Consider the following 26,379-nt stretch of genomic DNA (forward strand, 5'->3'; position numbering starts at 1 on the left):
TAGGTAAACTAGCATGTTTGCTTGAGATGTTCTCACTGAGCACCATGAAGATTGTTATCTTAATCTTCAGTCACACTCTCAGTTATATTAGTGGCCCTGAATGCTGAGTGTATCTAATATATAAGACAACAGTAAAGTATTTCTATATTTTCACAATCTGGATCCACAATATATAATGTGACAACATCAATCCCAATCCATGTGTAGACACACTACATCTTTAATGACCATTATTTAACATCTCTATATTTAATTTCCTTTTTTACCATCAAATTAGGCTCAAGAGAAAATTTTATGGATTTCATGTATATTAGAAGTCAAGCTAATTTCATATTTTGAAAGAAGCAAAATATATGTGCTTGCTTGTGTGTAAGACAGAGAGAGAGGGAAAAAGACAGAAGGAGAGAGGTAAGGAGGTGGAGAGAGGGACAGAGGGGTGGATCTGCCTGTTTTAGTTCTTTGGAATTTTATTAGTCATATAAATAGTCAATAAAATGAAATTAATGAGGATTTTTAGATTTAATCTTAAGTTGTCTTGTAATGCCAATTCTATATAGAATAAAATGACATAGATCTTAGGCAATCACCTGGTCTTTCTGTGTAGAAGATGCAGTACATTTTAATAAAACAAATTTAAAAACTTCTCTATTTCTGGGGAAGACATAAGCATTTTTTTGTGGGTAGATTTTTTTCCCTTAATTTTGCAGTTTAGTGAAATTACAATATCTCAAGAAGCAATTATTACTATTGTGCTATTTACATGTGGATCAAATTAAAATGAACCACACAAAATTTGTATGTAGTTGATGCAAAAAGAATTAATAACTTTGATATTAGCAGATTGGGTATGAATAAAGCAGAGTTTTGGGAATAATTTCTTCACAAATATTTACTAAAGAATTAACATGCAATAAATAGTCAAATATATATCATTTATATGTATTATTTATAGTCAAACAATGATAAAAATTCATTAAAATCTTTTCATATATTCTTCCATGTAGAAAACGTTCCTAAAAAATGCAAATTTCTATTCTAAAAAAAGAATGAAAAATTTAATAGGCTTAGCCTATGTACCTACTTGTTATATGTTCTTTTTATTCAGCATAAGTATATTTTACAGTTTTAACCCTCTGTTCACGGTTGGCTGACTTTAGAAAACATGGCACTGTATGAAACGAAACTTATTTAAAGAAATGATGCTCCATTTTAACTCTGATTTATTGTTAGAGTGTTTAGAAGTAGGTTTAAAGAATATTTTATATATTAATTTCAATGCTGTTTCTCCTACATTTGCCTTGATGTGTTATGTGAATTACTTTATTAGATAACAATTGTCAAAAAAGTTAGACTGTGTAGTGTGTGCAATTAAAAATTGTATAGCTCTTTTTGTACATGGTATACATGTAAGTGACCCATGGGTCTTCCTAAATGAGCCTTTAACATTCCAGAATTTTTACTGTGCATCTGTTGTTGGCATCTAGCCTCCCACCCACACAGGCTAAGACTAACTAAATGAAGTTTATACTAGGGTAATAAAGTACATAAAGGCTAAGTAATAAAATGGATGATAGTTACAAGTGGGGTTGCTAGAATAGCTTCACTGGAAGGCCATGCACATGTGAAAGAGGAATATGTGTGTGAATAAGGGAACTTAGAAAGTAGTCTCCTTAAATGCTATTTCTTACATATCTTTTCATGTTATGTCTTCCAGATGGGATTTATACAGATCAATGAGGATTTCATATTTATTGAGCCACTCAATGATACAATGGCCATAACAGGTCACCCACACCGAGTATATAGGCAGAAAAGGTCCATGGAGGAAAAAGTCACAGAGAAGTCAGCATCTGACAGTCGTTACTGTGGTGTCGTTTCAGGTAATGCCTTCTCCAGAAAGGACTTAACTAAACATGCAATGTGAGTTGGAGCCTTTCAAAGATTCCATTCTTCTCTCTCTCTTTCTCATCTTTGTCTCCTCCTTTCATGAAAAATCATTGGCTAATGACAGTTGAATTTATCCATTTTAGACTTTCTTTTGGTTTTCTGTGCAACACTGTATCTCAATACCAAAAACCAGAAAATCTGAAGGACTTCAGAGATTAATTTATGGCATGTTTCATACCTTTCTTGAATTGTGAAGTGTGCCTCATTTGTAAAGCGAACAGTCCCTGGAATAAAAATGACACTAAGTGAATTCCAGGTCCCTGAAACTGAATACTGTGAGATCATAGCTTATTTTAGTCCTTCTCTATGAGAACATCATAGATATCTCTTTACTTTGACTGGAAGCATCCTCTTCCACTTCTTCTTTTTTTTTTTCTTTTTATTTTGTAACCCACAGAAGACATCACCTAAGAGGTGAAAATAAGCAGAGAAATATTTTCAGTTTTAGAGTCTCTGAAATCTGGGATTGAGAGACCCATAAACATTCCCAACTCTTAAATCCTTGGCTCTATTTGTCTGCCAGATCTTCACAGAAATATAAGGGAGATGACTGTTTTGTGTACTTCCTTACTTCCTTTAGGCAGGGATCAGTGGCATCTCCAAGGAAGGTAAGGAAAATGAATGATTTCTGTTACACAAGTAAGATCTGAAAGTCATAGCCAACATTCAGAAAACAAAGGTTTCCTTAGCAAAAAATTGTAGGCATCTATTCCAGACAGCTCAGTAAATATTCACTGATTTGAGAAAATACTTCCAGTTAGAGTCTGAGGAAATATGATTTTTGTTGAAGAATTTCCGGTGTACTTAAGGACTTTAAAATTGGACTTGCAGATTTAAAATTGTGTTCATATAATTAGTGCCAAAATATCAGTTTTAATACTGGTTATGGTATTTGAACCTGTTTTAGGTACATGAGTTATGAAAACAAGTAATATTTGCAGAGGCCATAGGATGTTCACATCATCAGTTGTCTAGGGTGTTCAGATTCGGGAAGAATTACAATATGTTTCTGTTTAGAATAGATTTTAAATTAATCTGGGCTTTCTGTTTTCTTTTGTGAAAGCTCTTGATATGGTTCTGCATTGGTATTGTCTTCAAAAGTGGTTGAGTTCATCACTTTGCCACACTATTCACTGTTCACAATTAAGCCCAATTAAATATGACACATCTCTCTCTATTCTAAAAGCTGTAGATATAAAGGAGATAAAGACAGCTGAACATAAGTCATAGCATTATGCACAAGCACAAGAAAGTTTTTGTGTTATATAACAACAAAAAAATCAACTTGGATTTAGTTCATTTAAGGAGATTGCTTTGTTTGAGTTACACTGAAAATCTGCACTTTCCAACTTTCGAGCCATAGTAAGTTCCAGCTGTTCTCATTGCTCATGTACACTGATGACACAAAGCAAGCTTTGCATGCCGTTATGCATAGAGGAAAGCTTTCTAGAAAATTCTTAATTTTAATGGGCTAAAAAAGCATAAATGCGTGATTCATATTTATGCAAACATTGTTCATAAAATTTCTGAGAAGTGTTTTTGCTTTTGGCATGACTGTTACAGATTAATGTTGACCTACTTAGTTCAGGGACTTACATATGCATGTAGGGAGTGCCAAGCCATCATCAGCCTGATGACTTTTCAGATGCTTTTTAAGGGTCCAGAAATTTTAAAAATTTAAAAAGTGTCAATCCATGAAATAAAATACTCATTTTCTTATACTGTGTCAAACCGTAGCTCTTCCTTTCTGACTTTAGGTTTATGTATTAACATATTAATGACATAATTCTCTTTTGGATAATGTTGTAGTATTTGTGTTTGCAAAGTGGAATCTTACAATTTGCCTGATATCAATTTGGTCCCTGCATTCTTCAGTTTCATCATTTTAATGCCTTAGGTATATTATGTTTATATGTACTGATTACATTATAATGTTTTCCAAAAGGAGATCTTAATTTTTTTACAGTGACTTTTTTTGTGGCTCCTTTTATTAATTGATAATGTAGAGGAGCAAAAAGCACATGTGGCTGAGAGTCAGAGGCCCTGGGATCAAGTCCAAGCTCCAATCTCAGGTCCAGCTGTGTTTTCCCGGGCAATTCCCTTAACCTCTGAACCCTAGCATCTTATTTGCAACATAAGCATGGCAGTCACCTCACAAGGATGGGAGCACCTATTTTCAAGAGGTGAATAGTTTATTTTCTTAGACATACTGGTAAATCACCAACTGTATCATAGTGGGATAAGAACTATGATGGACTCGGGACACAGGAACCTAACTTTCTGAGAGTGGAGAGGTGAGCCTAAAAGGTCAAGCCTAGTCTTATATCTTATATCTTATATCTTATTGTTTGCCTTTTATCTTATCATATCTTATTGTTTGCCCGCTCCCCAAAGTGCTGTCTTCTGCAGTGTCCACTTTAGTGAGCCACACTTTGTCTGGATTTTAACCTATGGGGTGAAGGAAAGAGAGAAAGTAGAAGACAAGCAATATTCTTTTTCTTTTTTAAATTAAGTTTTATTGAGATACATTCACATATCATACAGTTATCCATGGTGTACAATCAACTGTTCACAGTACCATCATATAGTTGTACATTCATTACCCCAATTTTTTGAACATTTTCCTTACTCCAAAAAGAATAAAAATGATAAGAAGAAAAAAAAGAAGTAAAAAAGAATACCCAACACATTCCAACCCCCGCCCCATCCCACCCTATTTTTCAATTAATTTTTGTTCCCATTTTTCTGTTTATCTGTCCATACTCTGGATAAAGGGAGTGCAAGCCACAAGGTTTTCACAATCACATAGTCATACCATGTAAGCTACATAGTTATACAATCATCTTCAAGAATCAAGGATACTGAGTTGTAGTTCAACAGTTTCAGGTATTTCCTTCTAGCTATTCCAATACACTAAAAACTAAAAAGGGTTATCTGTATAACGCATAAGAATGCCCTCCAGAGTGACCTCTTGACTCCATTTGTAATTGCTCAGCCACTGAAACTTTATTTTGTTTCATTTCACTCCCCCCTTTAAGCAATATTCTTTTTTTTTTTTTTTTAATTTTTATTGGGATTGTTCAGATGCCATACAATTATCTGAAGATCCAAAGTGTACAATCAGTTGCCCCTGGTACCTTCATACAGCTGTGCATCCATCACCGCACTTAATTTTTGTTCAATTTTTAGAACCTTTTCATTACTCCAGATAAGAAATAAAGTGAAAGATGTAAAAAGAAAAAAAAAAAAAAAGAAAAGGAAACTCGAATCCTCCCATATCCCTAACCAACCCCCCTCAATTGTTGACTTGTAGTGTTGGTATAATACGTTTGTTACTGTTTATGAAAGAATGTTGAAATACTACTAACTGTAGTATATAGTTTGCAATAGGTATATATTTCTTCCCTATATGACCATCTATTATTAACTTCTAGTTGTATTGTCATACATTTGTTCTGGTTCGTGGAAGAGTTTTCTAATATTTGTACAGTTAATCATGGACATTGCCCACCACAGGATTCAGTTTTATACATTCCCATCTTTTGACCTCCAACTTTCCTTCTGGTGACATATATGACTCTGAACTTCCCCTTTCCACCTCATTCACGCTCCATTTGTCACTGTTGGTTATTCTCACATCTTGCTACCAACACCTCTGTTCATTTCCAAACATTTAAGTTCATCCTAGTTGAACATTCTGCTCATACTAAGCAACCGCTCCTCATTCTTTAGCCTTGTTCTATATCTTAGTACCTTATATTTCATGTCTATGAGTTTACATATTATAATTAGTTCTTATCAGTGAGACCCTGCAATATTTGTCCTTATGTGTCCGGTTTATTTCACTCAGTATATTGCCCTTGAGGTTTTGTCATCAACCCATTTTCTTTTTTTTTTAAGATGGTTTTGTTCACACACCATACATTCCATCCTAAGTAAACAATCGATGGTTCTCTGTAGGGTCACATATTTATGTGTTCACCACCTTCACCACTATCTATATAAGGGTATCTACATTTCTTCCACAAGGCAGGAGGGAGAGTCAAAGAAGGTAGAGAGGCAAAAGAAAGAGGAAAAAAAATGACAGCTAGGAAGTAGCAAAAGGAAAAGTAACCTTAAATCAAAGTAGAGTAAAGAGTCAGACAACACCACCAATGTCAAGTGTCTAGCATGCTTCCCCTATCCTCCCCTCTTATCTGCATTTACCTTGGTATATCGCCTTTGTTACATTAAAGGAAGCATAATACAATGATTCTGTTAGTTACAGTCTCTAGTTTATGCTGATTGCATCCTTCCCCCAGTGCCTCCCCATTTTTAACACCTTGCAAGGTTGACATTTGCTTGTTCTCCCTTGTAAAAGAACATATTTGTACATTTTATCACAATTGTTGAACACTCTAGATTTCACCAAGTTACACAGTCCCAGTCCTTATCTTTCCTCCTTTCTTCTGGTGTCTCACATGCTCCCAACCTTCCTCTCTCAACTGTATTCATAGTTATCTTTGTTCAGTGTACTTACATTGCTATGCTACCATCTCCCAAAATTGTGTTCCAAACCATGTACTCCTGTCTTCTCCTATCACTCTGTAGTGATCCCTTGAGTATTTCCTGTAGGGCGGGTGTCTTGTTCACAAAGTCTGTTAGAAAATATTTTGAGCTCTCCCTCATATTTGAAGGACAGCTTTGCTGGATATAGGATTCTTGGTTGGTGGTTTTTCTTTTTCAGTATCTTAAATATATCACACCACTTCCTTCTTGCCTCCATGGTGTCTGCTGAGAGATCCACACATAGTCTTACTAAGCTTCCTTTGTATGTGATGGATTGCTTTTCTCTTGCTGCTTTCAGGATTCTCTCTTTATCTTTGACATTTGATAATCTGATTATTAAGTGTCTTGGCGTAGGCCTATTCACATCTATTCTGTTTGGGGTATGCTGTGCTTCTTGGATCTGTAATTTTATGTCTTTCATAAGAGATGGGAAATTTTCATTGATTATTTCTTCTATTATTGCCTCTGCCCCTTTTCCCTTCTCTTCTCCTTCTGGGACACCAGTGATATGTACATTCTTATACTTTGTTTCATCTTTAAGTTCCTGGAGACGTTGCTCATATTTTTTTTCATTCTTTTCTGCATCTGTTCCTTTGTGTGTAGGCTTTCAGGTGTTTTGTTCTCCCGTTCTTGAGTGTTTTCTTCTGCCTCTTGATGTCTGCTGTTGTATGTTTCCATTGTGTCTTTCATCTCTTGTGCTGTGCCTTTCATTTCCATAGATTCTACTAGTTGATTTTTTGAACTTTCGATTTCTGCTTTATGTATGCCCAGTGTTCTCTTTACAGCCTCTATCTCTTTTGCAAAATTTTCTCTAAACTTTTTGAATTGATTTAGCATTAGTTGTTTAAATTCCTGTATCTCAGTTGAAGTGTACGTTTGTTCCTTTGTCTGGGCCATAGCTTCATTTTTCTTAGTGTAGGTTGTAGTTTTCTGTTGTCTAGGCATCTTAGCTCCCAGGCCACCCCAATCAGGTTTTCCCAGACGAGAACAGGCTCAGGTCACAGAAGGAGGAAATATTCAGTATCTGGTTTCCCTGATGGTTTTTCTTAGAGGATTGCTTTTCTGCCTGCTGTGCTTTTCTGCCCAGCAGGTACACCTGTCAGCCCGTCACTGGCAGGTGTAAGAGGGTGTGGCCTGTGGCTCTCCTCCCTCAGGCTTTGGGATCTGGTTCCAGAAAGGCAGGCAGTAGAGCTGGGCCCCTCCCTTTCCTCTTGGGAAGCTATGCCCCCTCCAGAGAGGTCATCTGTTTATCAATAAGTTCTTTGTTTCTCTGACTCTGCTGGTCAAAGTGCTGCGATTTTAAAATGGCTGAGGCTGTCTTTACTGCAAAGCTCTGCGGGCTGAAAACGGCTGAGGTTATTCTCCACAGAGAGAAAAAGGGACAGAAAAGCTCCCAGGTTCACCCGTCAGCCAGAGATAGCACCTGATCCTCTGGGCTCCCTGTCCTGAGAAAGATATGTCCTCCGACTCTCCCAAGGTCAGTTGTCACCAAAAACCTCTGTCTGCTTGTTGAGGATTTGCTGTCTGTATTGAGCAGTTAACACTGAAACGCCAGTTGGAGCTGGGCTGAGAGAGTGCTGCTCTCTAGCACTGTGAGGCTTCCGTGAGGGAGGGGCTCTCGGCTCTCGGCTCTCAGCGCGGGTCTGTTTTACTTACAGATTTTATGCTGCAATCTCGGGCATTCCTTCCAATTCAGGTTGGTGGATGATGAGTGGACCGTCACGTTTGTCTCCCTGCAGTTATTCCAGGTTATTTACTAGTTTTTTGGTCATTTATGAATTGTTCCGGGGGGGCTAACAGTCTTCCACTCCTCTCTATGCCGCCATCTTAGCTCCTCCCAAGCAATATTCTTTTAGAGTGACCCAGAAGTTGCACATTACCTATTCTGCTCATATTCAATTTTTCAGTACTTATTCACATAGTCTCACCCAGCTGAACATTAGACTGAGAAATGCTTATGAATGTGCAACCACACACATAGCTAGAACTAAGAGGCAGGGGAGGGAGCTCTATTACTAAAGGAAAGAAAGGGAGAATAGATAATGCTGAACAATTAGTAGTCTCTGCTACAGCATCTTACCTAGAATCTGGGGATGGAAAAGGGATAACTGAGAGAAAAAGAAGATAGAATGTGGAAAAAATGTTCAAGCAGAAGGGGATGACCACTTTTTATCTTTTGGATGCATCCATATTAATCTCATTAGCTTGGTAGAAATTTAAAGTCATGATAAGCCATCACTGTTACACTTGGTGAAGTGATAGACTTACTCAGAGTTGTTCATTTCCTCTCAGGGTCAATGACATATTCATCTTGGAGAGCTTCCAGGAATAGATATATATGTTGAAATTTCTCATAATCAGTTTATTATGTATTGACCCTGCCAAGATATATTTCTTTATATCTCTTTTATATACTTGTAGGAATGTTCCCTACTCAATATTTATCAAAAGTTTATATCATATGTTACTAATATATATATATGTATGTATGTAGGAAGGATTGAAATCACAATTAAAAAAAACTGCAAAATTAATTCCTGTTATGGATCTCAAGATGCAAATAAAAACAGTTTCTTATTTAGACTTTTGGCAAGGTCTTTGATATGTTTAACTGCTGGTACTAAATCTGGATCCATAAAGTTTACTTTTACCTATAATGATTCTGTTTCAGAGGACTTCTTGTAAGTTGTTTTTTGTCTTTTTGTACTACTATGTTTCTTGATATAATGCTTATTTTCAATAAAAATAACATTTGCATTTCTTTTCATAACACTTTGGTTAACTGGGCTGACAGACTGTATTTGATATTTGGGTAAAACTTTGTTGGTTAATAGATTTTAATCTATGTCAGGAGTAGAAAAATGAGAAACAGTAGATTACAGTATATCTGAGACCAGGGAAATTTACAGCAATACTGGTGGAGTCTAATTCATGTTAGATCTCAGAGGAGAGTTAATTGGACCTACCAGTCATAATAGAAAATAACTAGCAGGTTAAGAATCCAAGAGATAAATTAATCCTGGAACCACGTAAAGATGTTCAAGTGTCAAGCAAGGTGGAATAGGTGTTTAGCAAAATATAATAAAATTGAATTGAATTGGCAAGCCAAAGTCACAGCACCTGGAGCAAGACTTAAGTAAATGAATTTATCTGAAGCCAAGAAGATGAACAAGATTTATGAGAATACTTATCCATGAGTTTAAAACAAAGTTAGAGATTTCCAGGAAAACATCACTAATTGAATGCATGTTTATCTCTCCACTTCCAGAGACTCCACTGAAATTACAGTAAAGAAATATAAAAGAGTATGACAAATTTGGAAAGATGACAGAAATTGAGAGACATCAACAAAATTTTGATAGATGGCAAGGAGAGGGACAAATGATAGCTGACCTAACAATGGATTGTGTTGATGGTTGCACAAGTGTGTAAATTTCTTAAAGCTAATTGAATTGTACACTTAAAATCACTGCATTTTATGTTATATAAATAAGGCTGTTAAAACTGTAAATTCATTATTGAAGCTCAACATACATACAGGAAGGTACACCAATGATGTATTCAACTGCTGAATTTTCGCCAAATGAACATAACCATGCAGCTACTACCCAGATCAGAATGCAGAAAATTCCAGCCCCAGAAGTGTACCCCTTTACCATCTCCTAGGCACTAACTTCTCTTCTCCAAGATATTCATTATCCTGACTTCTAACACCATGTATTAGTTTTCCAAGTTTTTGATCTTTCTATGAAAGGAATCATACACTGTATATTCTTTTGTAATTGGATTCTTTTTTCAACTCAATGTTTTTGAAATTCATCCATATTTTTGCATGTTACAATAGTTGGCTCATTTTTATTTCTGTATAGTATTCCATTTATGAGTAGGGAACAAGTTCTTCATCTATTATAAGACTGTTGGTCATTTAGGCTACTAAGAATAGTGCTTCTGTGAAAAATTTGTGTCATTTGATACGCAAATGTTGCATTTCTGATGGTTGCTAAGAGCAAAATTTTTGGTCATTCGGTTTGTGTATGTTCCGCTTCAGTAGACACTGTTAACCAGTTTTTCAAAGTGTTTACTGCAATTTAGATACCCAGCAGTAGTGTATGAGACTTCTACTTGTCCCCACATTCTCACTGATTCTTGGTATAGCCAGTCTCTTTAATTTTAGCCATTCTTGGGGTTATAATTCATTTAGTTTATTGTAGATTTAATTTGCATTTCCCAAAATACTAATGATATTGAGTACTTTCTCATATGCTAATTATCCATTTGGATATTCTTTTTGTGAGAAACATCCAAATGCTTTGCCCATTTTGCCCACAGGGTTACTTGTGATTGATTCAAAGTAGTTCTTTATTCTGGAAAAGTATTGCAAATACTTTCTCCTTCTTTGTGGCATGATTTTCACTCTGTTAGTGGCATGTTTTGATTAACAGAAGTTCTTAATTTTTATGTAGTCAAATTTATAAATATTTTTATTTACAATTACTGCTTTTATTTGGCCCTGTTTGAGAAACCTTAATTGCCCTAAGGTCATAATTTTTACATGATCCAAATGGAATGCAAGCCAAATATAGTATAAGCATTCACAATGATTTAGTAATTAGGGGCATCTAACTGAGATTAGGATGTCTTGGAAGTCATTTCAGGCACTTGCATGTAAACCTTTGTATCATCACTGTTTTAAAAAGAAGGTGGTAGTTTCTCTTATTTATTGAACTTTTTTCTTTGTATGGAGCTAGAAATTTTGCTTATGTGATCTTGTTATAAACCATCAACAACTCTAGAAAATAGGTCATCTATTTTATAGATGAGGAAACTGAGACTGAGAGGGTGATGACAGTTTCCCTGAATGACAGAGCTAATAAATGGCAGAAGTCAGGTCTATCTGATTACAAAGCCATAGTCCAAATCCAGATGCCCTTTTAGATTCCGTATGTGTAGGGAATTTGTTTGTTTTTGCTCATCATTCCACCATTAGTGAATGTTGGTGTCAATGAACATTTTTTAGATTACTGAAAAAAGGAATGATTCATATGATTCACTTTGCCAAGGTGGATGTGGATTTAAAAATTCATTTCTGTGTTGCAGATAAAGGAAGACCTAGATCTAAAAAAATATCAGAAAGTGGAAGAGGGAAACGATATTCATACAAATTACCTCAAGAATACAACATAGAAACTGTAGTGGTTGCAGACCCAGCAATGGTTTCCTATCATGGAGCAGATGCAGCCAGGAGATTCATTCTAACCATCTTAAATATGGTAGGCAAACTTTAAAAGTGCGCTTGGAATTTTTTCAAGAAAACTCTAAGGAAGAAATGTGTGAGTATTTATAATGAAGTTCTTTAAAATTTCTCATTACTATTCCTTTTTTTTTTTTTTTTTTTGAGCATCATTAAAAATTACTTTAGATATACCAAATGGAACCATTTCAAGAGAGATATCAAAATGATTCACATCTTCTCGTAAACAAACAAACAAAAAAACAAAACCCTTCATTTTTAGTTTTGATGTGGCAAAACTATTATTCTTTACTCTCTGTTTTTGTGTCCTCTTCACTCTCTTTTTAAAAAAGTCATTTAAATAAATTCACAGAAATGTTGCAATATTCATTGTTTGCATGACCCCAAGAAAAGCACTGTAGATCAGTTTTGGGGTGGAACAAAGATGGCAGGTTGGTCTCATATAAGAATGTAACACTGGGTGTCAGAGTATGACCTAATAGTGTAAGTTTTAACAGCTGAATCTCATATAGCTAACTTCAGGAGACAGTTTATGGACTGCAGAAATCTAGTTTGAATCCAGTATCTTACAGATGCTTACTATCAAATGAATCCTTTGATTTATTTAATTACATACTCTGTTGGGAAAGCAGAATTAGAAGGATGTACTGAAGTATGGATCCCAGGGGGCACTAAATAGGAATAAGAGCCAAATGCAAATATCCATTTATAAATCCTGTTACTATATAAGTCAGGGCAAGAACCATTGACTCAAGGAATAAGTATATTTTGTTACTATTTTTGCTACAGTTGTTTGCTTTTCTAGTGGGCATTCATTTCTATCCACATCACCTGAACACTCCACCAGTGTTCTGCGTAGAGTATGCAAATGTAGCCTCCAAATTTGTTCTCTTCTAAGTAATAATATCTCTGAGATAATGGGTTTGGTGTCCCAATTACATATTTTCTAATACAAATGTAATAAATACCAAGTTTTTTAAAAATCAAGGTACCACATTAAATTTTTACCTTGCTTTCCAGTATTGCTACACATATCACGTTTTGGGAAAACCAGTCATAACAATGGGTTAAAACTACTAAGCAACAGTAGCCTGCGAGGTTGTCTTCATGGGCATCTTTGAAGGGTGGAGCTTTGAAAACCAATTCCCATGAAACAGCCAGGCTTGGGAGAGGAAAAGGACTCTGATGAATATATCGGGAGATGGAAAAAGCAAGATACGTTTTCAGAACTGTTTCTCAGAAGAAAGGAGGGCACTGGCATTCATGTGGGCTAGTTACTAAAAATCCCTGTATGCAGTATCATGAAAAGATCCAGTCTTCCCTCTCATCCCAAGAGAAATGCCTAGACTATCAGAGTTGCAATAAGTATCTCACAGAATTCTAGGTCTAAATTTCTTAGTATCTAAAATGAATTAGCTAAGGCATTATTGCTTATTAAGCTCATTTTAAAATAATGTAAATATTTTTTCTAGTGTTCTCAGCTAAATTGAAACTTCTGCCATGTTTGGACTTTAAAATTTAAGATGTTTTCAGGTTCATTTTAGAATTTTAATTTTTGTTTTTAGGTTTTTAACCTTTTCCAACACAAGAGTCTTGGTGTGCAGGTCAATCTCCGTGTGATAAAGCTTATTCTGCTCCATGAAACTCCAGTAAGAAAGTCTTGAGTTTTTTATTCAATTAAGTGGGTGAGAAGTTATGTTCAGATATTTTTGAGTAAAGGGAATGTTAGGGATACAATTTTTACTGACTTAAAACTCAAAAATAACTACTGAGTCACTTAAAGTATACATAAAACTGGCCTTTAGTTTTGGTTAATACCTCAATTTTATTCCAAAAATGGAATACCCTTATTTTCCAAGGATCCTGACAGCAAAACTTAACTTTCCAGAATGAAATTTTTAAAAGTCAGTTCTAATGACACTTTTACTTTCCTATTTAAACATGCAATTTTATAACATTTATCTTCAATTCATTTTAAATAAACAATATTCTGTGCCATCATTTTGGCATGCTGTTTAACTGACACTTTTATTTTTAAATCATAGAAATAATGAGTTATTTAAGTCTAAAAGTTCCACATTCTTAAAGTTTTCTCCTTTTTAAGAAAAGCATTAAGCAGATTTTGCAACATTGTACTTTCACAAAGTTTTATGATTTTCAATTCAGGCTAAATCACATCTGCATGTCTTCCAGATTCTAATTAATGTCGTGACCAGCAGTCTGCTTTAGTAATTCAAGAAGTTCCTTTAGTTTTTAATTGTTTGTATGGTGAGAATAATTTGCCTTGAATTGAAATACCTCCTTTTGCAGGCAGATCTATATATTGGGCACCATGGAGAGAAAATGCTAGAGAGTTTTTGTAAATGGCAACATGAAGAATTTGGCAAAAAGAATGATATACATTTAGAGATGTCAATAAACTGGGGAGAAGACATGACTTCAGTGGATGCAGCTATACTTATAACAAGGTAATTTTTCCCAAACCAATTAAAGGACAGTCTTAATTTGATGGCAATACAATAAATTCTATTCATTATTTAACATAACATTTTTAGTCCAGATTTTGGATTCCATTTTTGTTATCATTGATTTCTGAACAGACAAAACATTTCGTTGGTTAATTTAAAAAAATTTTTTTCATCAATTTTTGATGTATAAGACACAGACATTGATAATCAGTTAAAACTATGGTGAATTCTGGTGTACCTTCAGTATTATGAATATAAACCGTATGTTTTTCTGTTATCACCATTTAAAGTAACCCAATATGTTAAATCAATAATTGACAAACTTTCTGGTTCCATCTGAAAAAACATTTTCAATGAAATCTCTAGCTAATCTGCTATGTTATGAATGTCTGCATGACTCACAAACATATAATATAGCATTAAGCATAATATGTAAATATATAAGGTGACACAGTGAGCAACAGTGTACTCTATATTCATAATTATTCAAAAGTAATTCACCATTCATTGTGTACTAACTATTTAACTTTAGTAACAATTAGTGTTATTTCACATCACAGAACTTAAATTTGGAAACTTAAATTTCTGTAGTAAGTCTATTGAATTAATGATAGCTTCTTGATAATGAATCATATTAAAACCACACTAGTTATAAATCATTCATAAAGATGAACAAAAATCTTATAAGTAAGGGCACAACCTGGACTTCCACTTTTAGCTTATGTCCTGCTGCTACTGGACTTACCCCTCCTGTGATAAACAACCATAAGATAGAAATTATATTTAAAGCAACTGCATTCATTCATTGGACAATAGGCAATGAAATCTCTGAAAGAAGGGAAATGTATTAGGTGACCCACAGTCAACCCACCTTTTTGCCTGGGGACAATTTATCAACAGCAAGCTAGATTCCTGGTAGAGCAGAGTGGTCTGCTGATGTTAGGAGGCAGAAATCAGAAATTAGAGCAGCTGAAATGTCTTGATTCTCTGGAGCAGTGCACCAGAAAAGAGGGTGCTGTAAAGGCATACAAGCCAAGAATCCCATGTGGGGATCATCTGCAAGAACTTGTCAAGGTCTTATCTAAATATATACAGAGAGAAACTGCCCAAAGTTTACCAAAGTACTGCTGCTGTGGAGTACCGATTGAAAAACAGATTTCAGATTAAGCTGTTTCAGGCCACCAGAGTGGAACAATCTTATGAATACCTTGCCAACAATCCTGACATTTAGCTGAGAAAATAAAAGGTAGTGTCTGAAAAGAAGTACCATATCGCAGGGATCTGCCTTATCTTGACCTGCCCTAACAAAGCCTGAAACCACGCTGCAGTAAGATTATCAGGGGAGACAGTTTGGATGATGAGTCCCAGTGATTTAGAAGACTTTGGGAAATATCTTGGTCTTTTGATAGATCCTCCCTACCAAGAATAAACTCACACATTCAAAAGTTCAAAGTGATCAGCTAATGATTTAACTTACTCATAGAAAGAGGAAGGTGGAATCCTTAGTCTCGACAATATGTCATCCACAATGTCTAGAGCTTGATAAAAATTAGCCAAGGAAAGGAACAGGAAAACGTGGTCAAGGAAAGAAGTAGTCAACAGGAACGGACCCTGAGATGGCCTAGATGTTGATTTAGAATATTAATATGGATGTAATTGAATTCAGGAGAAGAGAGTGAGAACGGTTAATAAATATTATTTGAACAAAAATGTCAGAAAGTTCCCAAATTTGGTGAAAAAATAAATGAGTTAAAGACCTAGGCGCATGGTATATCTCTAATATACTAAAGAAAAACATTAAAAAAAAAAAAAACCATCAACCAAGAATTATTTTTGATTTCTTAAGAGTGCTTTCTTAGTATAAGGAAGGGTTTCTACAAGGACTCTACAGCCAACGTTAAGTTTAATGGTGAAAACTTGAATGCTTTCTCTGTAATATTGGGAGCAAGACAAGGATGTGCACCTTACCAGCACCTTACCACTTCTATTCACTATTGTACTGAAGATCAAACAAGTACAATAAGGCAAGAAAATGAAAAGATAGGTGTAAATATCGAGAAGAAAGAAGAAAAATTGTTTTTCTTCATAGATGGTATGACAATACATAGTAAATTCTAAGGAATCTAGCAAAAAAAAAAATACTTGCTGATATTTATAACTGGATTTTGGAAGATCACAGAATGTAAAGTCAACTTATAAAAGTCAATTGTATTTATATATACTGGCAATGAACACTAGGAAAAAATTAAAACATCCAAAACCATACAATGCTTCAGAATAATTTTAAAAACATTTGTGCCAAGCCTTTAAGGAAAATCACAAAGAACTATTGAGAGAAACTAAAGATGTAAATGAAAGTTCATTCTTTGGAAGCAATATTATTAGATGTCTATTCTTCCCAAGTTAATTTATAGATTCAAGACAGTCCAAATCAAAATCTCTTAAGACTTTGTTTGCAGAAATTGACAGGTTGATTCTAATATTTATATGCAAATGAAAAGAACCTAGAAGCATCATTTCCCTTAGGAGCAGTGACTCAGTATTGGCTAAATCTGTGTTTGTGGAGACTTTATAGAATATAAACTACATGTGAATAACAAGAATCAGTGGTACATGTATAAATATATAAAACTCTTAAAACTCAATAATAAAAAAAGAAGGAATATAAATATCCACATGAAGAGATGTCCACCATCATTAATTATTAGGAAAATGCAAATGAAATCTGCATCCACTTGTGTGGCTACAATTTTAAAAAATGGAAATACTCAGTGACAATGAAGCTGTGGAATACTCCTTGATTGTTGGCAGGGTTATAACATGGTTCCACCGCTTTGGAAAATAGTTGTACCAGTTGATGGTTAAACATTCATTTAATAAGTAACTCAACAATTCCGCTCCTAAGTATTTAAAAATGAGAACACTTTCACAAAAAAATTTTTATTTGAATTTTATATCAGCTTTATTCATAATTTCTAAAAATTAAACAGTTTACATGTCTATTTACTGGTTAATGGAGATATGGTTGCATATTCGGGCAACTGAATATTCTTCACCATGGAAGCTTATCAAGAACATTATACTGAATGAAAGAAGCCAGATAAAAAAAGAGATCAGAAGGATGATTCTATTTATATGGAGTTCTAGAGCAGGCAAAATTAATCTATGTTGATAGAAATTATGTCATGTATTGCCTGGTTGGAGAATGGGAGAATGACTGAAATGAGCATGCGTAGAATTCTTGTGGTGATGATGTACATACACATTATACATGTACATAACCATATATCTATATCTCGCTTTGAGTACAAGAGTTTATACATCTTCTCACTTAAATTGTGTGCATTTTATTAAAGGCAAATTATTATTTATAACATATAATTTATAAATTGTTATTTATGATTATTAAATGCAGATTATGCAGAACCTTATAAGCTATAATAAGAATTTTTTCCTCATCTTAGAACAAGTTATTTTATATATTTATGCAAGGAGTTGACATAATTAGAATTGTGTTTAAAGAATATTGTCATTGTGGCTGCATTAAGGAGAATAGTACAAAAATAGAGCAAGATTGATGTCCATCACCTGTTTAGAAGATTAATGCAGTTGTCCACGTGAAAGATATTTGTGTGTGCTTCATTGTTGATGAAGACAGAGAGAGACTAAATAGGGAAACCTGTCAAAATTTGATGATCAGATGGATATGACCTATGTGATCTTTTGCTGTTTAATCTCTCAGAGTCTCGTTATTGTCAACAAAATATGGATAATAGTACAGGATAAAGAATATGATTACGTCTTGTATAATAACTGGCATATAGTGGACATTCTTGTATTTTTTTCAAATGTAAATAATTGTATAAAGTCCTTTGCAAACGTTTTTCATGTGGAAGACACTGTCAGAGATGTCTTTTGTTGTATCTTATCTTATATCCATTTTTATATTGATAGTTTTGTCAACCCATGGTTAAAACTCACTTTTATTTTTATAAAATTCTACTTCCATCCCAGATTATCTTAGACATATTTAACAATTATGTATTATTGCTGAAGCCATTCTCTAAAGTTTGAGAAATGTTTATGGGATTAAAGTTTAATATACTAAATATTACTAGTAGTATTTTTATGAACAGGTTAAAGTAGCATTGACCCTGAAGTCCAGCAGACATGAAATACGATACTGGATCTTCCAGTTCTTTGCTAAGTGAACTTAAACATTTTACATATCCTATGTACACATCAGTTTTCTCATTTTAAAAATAGTACCAACAATACTTGCATTTTGCTATGGCTTAATTTAAATGAGAAAATGATATGTAAAATTTCTGATGAGGGAACTGAGAAAAAAATATTTTCTTCTTTTTTCTGTAAGCTCTCTACATCCAGTGAAAATTTATTTCCTAATATACGCTTTCTAATTCCTTAGAGTCTGCCTGCTTTGCCCTGAGATTTTCACTGTCACTTCACTGAGGAGTTCAATAAAATATTGAAACTTGAAATGTTTTATTTGTCTAGAAGTATGTAAGTCTACCTTGTAATAATTCATTCTGGACTACCTTGCCTCTTAAATTCTGTTAGTATATTGGATCTGTAGCTACACAATGATAAAGAAAAGAAAAAACACAATTAACTTTTTTCAAATAGTCAGATATACTAATGTTTTCAAATAATTTATAAACTACCTGATTATTCCTTTCTTTCAGGTTAATTTAGCTCTTGTTTGGTTTTATTTTATTTTATTTTTTTTTAATCATCATTTTATTGAGATATATTCACATACCACGCAGTCATACAAAACAAATTGTACTTTCGATTGTTTACAGTACCATTACATAGTTGTACATTCATCACCTAAATCAATCCCTGACACCTTCATTAGCACACACACAAAAATAACAAGAATAATAATTAGAGTGAAAAAGAGCAATTGAAGTAAAAAAGAACACTGGGTACCTTTGTCTGTTTGTTTGCTTCCCCTACTTTTCTACACATCCATCCATAAACTAGACAAAGTGGAGTTTGGTCCTTATGGCATTCCCAATCCCACTGTCACCCCTCATAAGCTACATTTTTATACAACTGTCTTCGAGATTCATGGGTTCTGGGTTGTAGTTTAATAGTTTCAGGTATCCACCACCAGCTACCCCAATTCTTTAGAACCTAAAAAAGGTTGTCTAAAGTGTGCGTAAGAGTGCCCACCAGAGTGATCTCTCGGCTCGTTTTGGAATCTCTCTGCCACTGAAGCTTATTTCATTTCCTTTCACATCCCCCTTTTGGTCAAGAAGATGTTCTCTGTCCCACGATGCCGGGTCTACATTCCTCCCCGGGAGTCATATTCCACGTTGCCAGGGAGATTCACTTCCCTGGGTGTCTGATCCCACGTAGGGGGGAGGGCAGTGATTTCACCTTTCAAGTTGGCTTAGCCAGAGAGAGAGGGCCACATCTGAGCAACAAAGAGGCATTCAGGAGGAGACTCTTAGGCACAAATACAGGGAGGCCTAGCCTCTCCTTTGCAGCAACCATCTTCCCAAGAGTAAAACTTATGGTAGAGGGCTCAACCCATCAAACCACCAGTCCCCTATGTCTGTGGTCATGTTAGCAACCATGGAGGTGGGGTAGGCGAATACCCCTGCATTCTCCACAGGCTCCTCAAGGGGGCACTACATCTTTTTTTTTTTTTTTTTCCTTGTTTGTCTTTTTTCTTTTTTTTTTTTTTTAACTTTCCCTTCTTTTTTAAATCAACTGTATGAAAAAAAAAGTTAAAAAGAAAACAAACATACAATAAAAGAACATTTCAAAGAGACCATAACAAGGGAGTAAGAAAAAGACAACTAACCTAAGATAACTGCTTAACTTCCAACATGTTCCTACTTTACCCCAAGAAAGTTACATAATATAGCAACATTTCAGTGAACTTGTTCCTACTACATCCATCAGAAATTAACAGACCATAGTCATTTCTGGGCATCCCCAGAACGTTAAATAGCTTATCTGTTCTTCTTGGATTATTGTTCCCCCTTCCTTAATTGCTCTCTACTGCTAGTTCCCCTACATTCTACATTATAAACCATTTGTTTTACGTTTTTCAAAGTTCACATTAGTGGTAGCATATAATATTTCTCTTTTTGTGCCTGGCTTATTTCGCTCAGCATTATGTCTTCAAGGTTCATCCATGTTGTCATATGTTTCACCACATCGTTCCTTCTTACTGCCGCGTAGTATTCCATCGTGTGTATATACCACATTTTATTTATCCACTCATCTATTGAAGGACATTTGGGTTGTTTCCATCTCTTGGCAATTGTGAATAATGCTGCTATGAACATTGGCGTGCAGATATCTGTTCGTGTCACTGCTTTCCGATCTTCCGGGTATATACCGAGAAGTGCAATCTCTGGATCGAATGGTAGCTCTATATCTAGTTTTCTAAGGAACTGCCAGACTGACTTCCAGAGTGGCTGAACCATTATACAGTCCCACCAACAATGAATAAGAGTTCCAATTTCTCCACATCCCCTCCAGCATTTGTAGATTCCTGTTTGTTTAATGGCAGCCATTCTAACCGGTGTTAGATGGTATCTCATTGTGGTTTTAATTTGCATCTCTCTAATAGCTAGTGAAGCTGAACATTTTTTCATGTGTTTCTTGGCCATTTGTATTTCCTCTTCAGAGAACTGTCTTTTCATATCTTTTGCCCATTTTATAATTGGGCTGTCTGTACTATTGTCATTGAGTTGTAGGATTTCTTTGTATATGCAAGATATCAGTCTTTTGTCAGATACATGGTTTCCAAAAATTTTTTCCCATTGAGTTGGCTGCCTCTTTACCTTTTTGAGAAACTCCTTTGAGGTGCAGAAACTTCTAAGCTTGAGGAGTTCCCATTTATCTATTTTCTCTTTTGTTGCTTGTGCTTTGGGTGTAAAGTCTAGGAAGTGGCCTCCTAATACAAGGTCTTGAAGATGTTTTCCTACATTATCTTCTAGGAGTTTTATGGTACTTTCTTTTATATTGAGATCTTTGGTCCATTTTGAGTTAATTTTTGTGTAGGGGGTGAGGTAGGGGTCCTCTTTCATTCTTTTGGATATGGATATCCAACTCTTCCAGCCCCATTTGTTGAAAAGACCATTATGGCTCAGTTCGGTGACTTTGGGGGCCTTATCAAAGATCAGTCGGCCATAGATCTGAGGGTCTATCTCTGAATTCTCAATTCAATTCCATTGATCTATATGTCTATCTTTGTGCCAGTACCATGCTGTTTTGGCAACTGTGGCTTTATAATAAGCTTCAAAGTCAGGGAGTGTAAGTCCTCCCACTTCGTTTTTCTTTTTTAGAGTGTCTTTAGCAATTCGAGGCATCTTCCCTTTCCAAATAAATTTGATAACTAGCTTTTCCAAGTCTGCAAAGTAGGTTGTTGGAATTTTGATTGGGATTGCATTGAATCTGTAGATGAGTTTGGGTAGAATTGACATCTTAATGACATTTAGCCTTCCTATCCATGAACATGGAATATTTTTCCATCTTTTAAGGTCCCCTTCTATTTCTTTTAGTAGAGTTATGTAATTTTCTTTGTATAGGTCTTTTACATCTTTGGTTAAGTTTATTCCTAGGTACTTGATTTTTTTAGTTGCTATTGAAAATGGTATCTTTTTCTTGAGTGTCTCTTCAGTTTGTTCATTTCTAGCATATAGAAACATTACCGACTTATGTGCATTAATCTTGTATCCCGCTACTTTGCTAAATTTGTTTATTAGCTCTAGTAGGTGTATCGTTGATTTCTCAGGGTTTTCTAGATATAAGATCATATCATCTGCAAACAATGACAGTTTTACTTCTTCTTTTCCAACTTGGATGCCTTTTATTTCTTTGTCTTGCCGGATTGCCCTGGCTAGCACTTCCAGCACAATGTTGAATAACAGTGGTGACAGCGGGCATCCTTGTCTTGTTCCTGATCTTAGAGGGAAGGCTTTCAGTCTCTCACCATTGAGTACTATGCTGGCTGTGGGTTTTTCATATATGCTCTTTATCATGTTGAGGAAGTTTCCTTCAATTCCTACCTTTTGAAGTGTTTTTATCAAAAAGGGATGTTGGATTTTGTCAAATGCTTTTTCAGCATCTATTGAGATGATCAATTGATTTTTCCCTTTCGAGTTTTTAATGTGTTGTAATACATTGATTGTTTTTCTTATGTTGAACCATCCTTGCATGCCTGGAATGAACCCCACTTGGTCATGGTGTATGATTTTTTTAATGTGTCTTTGGATTCGATTTGCCAGTATTTTGTTGAGGATTTTTGCATCTATATTCATTAGGGAGATTGGCCGGTAGTTTTCCTTTTTTGTAGCATCTTTGCCTGGTTTTGGTATTAGATTGATGTTAGCTTCATAAAATGAGTTAGGTAGTGTTCCATTTTTTTCAATGTTTTGAAAGAGTTTGAGTAAGATTGGTGTCAGTTCTTTCTGGAAAGTTTGGTAGAATTCCCCTGTGAAGCCATCTGGCCCTGGGCATTTATTTGTGGGAAGATTTTTGATGACTGATTGGATCTCTTTGCTTGTGATGGGTTGGTTGAGGTCTTCTATTTCTTCTCTGGTCAGTCTAGGTTGTTCATATGTTTCCAGGAAATTGTCCATTTCTTCTACATTATCCAGTTTGTTGCCATACAGTTGTTCATAATATCCTCTTATAATTTTTTTAATTTCTTCAGGATCTGCAGTTATGTCACCTTTTTCATTAATTATTTTGTTTATATGGGTCTTCTCTCTTTTTGATTTTGTCAGTCTAGCTAGGGGCTTGTCAATCTTGTTGATCTTCTCAAAGAACCAACTTTTGGTGATATTTATCCTCTCTATTGTTTTTTTTGTTCTCTATGTCATTTATTTCTGCTTTAATCCTTGTTATTTCTTTTCTTGTACTTGGTTTAGGATTGGTTTGCTGTTCATTTTCTAGCTTCTTCAGTTGATCCATTAGTTCTTTGATTTTGGCTCTTTCTTCCTTTTTAATATATGCGTTTAGTGCTATAAATTTCCCCCTTAGCACTGCTTTTGCTGCATCCCATAGGTTTTGGTATGTTGTGTTCTCATTTTCGTTCGTCTCTATATATTTAGCAATTTCTCTTGCTATTTCTTCTTTAACCCACTGATTGTTTAGGAGTGTGTTGTTTAACCTCCAGGTATTCGTGAATTTTCTAAGACTCTGATGGTTATTGACTTCTAATTGTATTCCATTGTGGTCAGAGAATGTGCTTTGAATAATTTCAATCTTTTTAAATTTATTGAGGCTTGTTTTATGTCCCAGCATATGATCTATTCTGGAGAAAGTTCCGTGAGCACTAGAAAAGTATGTGTATCCTGGTGATTTGGGATGTAATGTCCTGTAGATGTCTGTTAAATCTAATTCATTTATCAGATTGTTTAGGTTTTCAATTTCCTTATTGGTCTTCTGTCTGGTTGATCTATCTATAGGAGAGAGTGATGTGTTGAAGTCTCCCACAATTATTGTGGAAACATCAATTGCTTCCTTTAGTTTTGCCAATGTTTCTCTCATGTATTTTGTGGCACCTTGATTGGGTGCATAGACATTTACGATTGTTATTTCTTCTTGCTGAATTGCCCCTTTTATTAGTATGTAGTGGCCTTCTTTGTCTCTCAAAACATCCCTGCATTTGAAGTCTATTTTATCTGAGATTAATATTGCTACACCTGCTTTCTTTTGGCTGTAGCTTGCATGAAATATTTTTTTCCATCCTTTCACTTTCAGTTTCTTTGTGTCCCTGTGTCTAAGATGAGTCTCTTGTATGCAACATATTGATGGTTCATTTTTTTTGATCCATTCTGTGAATCTATATCTTTTAATTGGGGAGTTTAATCCATTTACATTCAACGTTAAAACCGTGAAGGCATTTCTTGAATCGGCCATCTTATCCTTTGGATTATGTTTGCCATATTTTTCCCTCTCTCTATTAATATCCTTTATTGTACCCATACCGAATCTCTTTAGTACTGAACCTTTCTCCAAGTCTCTCTGTCCTGTCTTTGTTTCTCTGTCTGTAGGGCTCCCTTTAGTATCTCCAGTAGGGCAGGTCTCTTGTTAGCAAATTCTCTCAGCATTTCTTTGTCTGTGAAAAATTTAAGCTCTCCCTCAAATTTGAAGGAGAGCTTTGCTGGATAAAGTATTCTTGGCTGGAAATTCCTCTCACTCAGAATTTTAAATATATCGTGCCACTGCCTTCTTGCCTCCATGGTGGCTGCTGAGTAGTCACTACTTAGTCTTATGCTGTTTCCTTTGTATGTGGTGAATTGCTTTTCTCTTGCTGCTTTCAGAACTTGCTCCTTCTCTTCTATGTTTGACAGTGTGATCAGTATATGTCTCGGAGTGGGTTTATTTGGATTTATTCTATTTGGGGTTCACTGAGCATTTATGATTTGTGTATTTATGTTGTTTAGAAGATTTGGGAAGTTTTCCCCAACAATTTCTTTGAATACTCTTCCTAGACCTTTACCCTTTTCTTCCCCTTCTGGGACACCAATGAGTCTTATATTTGGACGTTTCATATTATCTATCATATCCCTGAGGTCCATTTCGAGTTTTTCAATTTTTTTCCCCATTCTTTCTTTTATGCTTTCATTTTCCATTCTGTCATCTTCCAGGTCACTGATTCGTTGTTCAACTTCCTCTAGTCTTGTACTATGAGTGTCCAGAATCTTTTTAATTTGGTCAACAGTTTCTTTAATTTCCATAAGATCATCCATTTTTTTATTTAGTCTTGCAATGTCTTCTTTATGCTCTTCTAGGGTCTTCTTGATTTCCTTCATATCCCGTACTATGGTCTCATTGTTCATCTTTAGTTCTTTGAGTAGCTGCTCTAGGTGCTGTGTCTCTTCTGGTCTTTTGATTTGGGTGCTTGGGCTTGGGTTATCCATATCGTCTGGTTTTTTCATATGCTTTATAATTTTCTGTTGTTTTTGGCCTCGTGGCATTTGCTGAACTTGATAGGGTTCTTTTAGGGTTTGTAGACCAGTTGAAGTCCTTATCTCTAATTTATCAGATCTACAGCTTCGTGGAGTACACTTTCTCTAACTAACCAGCAGGTGGCGTCCACGAGCCACCTGTTCTCCACAAGCCAGATCTCCCCTGCTTAGCCTTTTTGGTGAGTGGGGGAGTGAGTCTTGTGGGGCCCAATTGGTGTACCAAGCTTGCGTGTGTAGTTGGTGTTGCCTGCCCTGTATGTGGGGCGTGTTTCTGGGCAGTCGGGGAGGGGGGGTGGCCCTAACAATCAAATCTTCCTGATGATCCTAGAGTTTTAAAGCTGCTGCAATAGTCTAATCCTTCAGTTCAGTCCTGCCACAGTTTGTCTCTGCCACTGACCCACAAGTCTTTGGTATTGGCGTATGGCTCCTGAGACTTGCAAGTGGGCCCCTCTTCCAGGCTGTGCACCCCGGGTCCTCTGTTGAGGGATGACTGTGCTATGTCACAGGTGAGTGCCGTCCCCCCAGGGCAGTTCTGGGCTGCTGGGCTGTGTTGGGAGGCTCCCAGTCTGCTCAAATGATGGCTGAATGGGGCTCTGTTAATTCACACTGCTCCCCCTTCCCAGCTCTGGGACATTCAGCTGAGGTTGCAGGGAAGGCTAATGTCCACGCCCAGTTTTGTGGTGTGTGCCTGTTATTTGAAGCACTTCCGTCACACTGGGTTGTCTGGGGCAGCTCTGGGCTATGGGGCTGGCGATGGGCAGGAGTGTTTCCTGTCCACCAGGATGGTGGCTGTGAGCGGACACCCCCCTTTTCTTGGGAAGTTGTGTTGTTTAGTGAATTTTCTCAGCCACTGGATTATTGCCTTTTGTCTCAGAGCTCTCTTAGTTCTGCTCTTGACTTGACGTGCCCAAATTTCAATTCTTTGAAGCTTTCTGTATTGAGCTTCTTAGAGTAATTGTTTTAGAAAAAGCAAAAAGGATTTAAAAAAAAAAAAAAACAAAAAAAAAACGGCCCTTCTCAGAGATCTAATGGGTTATTGAAGTGCTAATAGACAAAGCAACCAGGGCCATTAAGGAAAGGTGCACAGGGCAGAGAGATCAGCTTTGCTTCGGGATTTGCATATGCGCCTCAAGGCCTGATCTCCGCCCTTCCCCTTTCTGTGTTCACCAGAACTCCAAAAATCCTCTGCTTTTATTTT

General features: G+C 35.7%; 1 protein-coding gene across 1 annotated transcript in view; it reads left to right on the top strand.

The window, feature by feature from the left end:
- ADAMTS19 (ADAM metallopeptidase with thrombospondin type 1 motif 19) overlaps window positions 1-26,379 on the top strand; it is a 274,154-nt gene that overhangs the window by 54,072 nt on the left and 193,703 nt on the right. Inside the window, exons 3-6 of the mRNA XM_037802030.1 lie at window positions 1,715-1,880; window positions 11,593-11,765; window positions 13,312-13,395; window positions 14,057-14,214. Of these exons, the coding sequence (XP_037657958.1) occupies window positions 1,715-1,880; window positions 11,593-11,765; window positions 13,312-13,395; window positions 14,057-14,214 (581 nt within the window). The remainder of the gene's footprint in view (window positions 1-1,714; window positions 1,881-11,592; window positions 11,766-13,311; window positions 13,396-14,056; window positions 14,215-26,379) is intronic.

This window comes from Choloepus didactylus, chromosome 13, assembly GCF_015220235.1.
Source record: "Choloepus didactylus isolate mChoDid1 chromosome 13, mChoDid1.pri, whole genome shotgun sequence".
Classification (NCBI taxonomy): domain Eukaryota; kingdom Metazoa; phylum Chordata; class Mammalia; order Pilosa; family Megalonychidae; genus Choloepus; species Choloepus didactylus.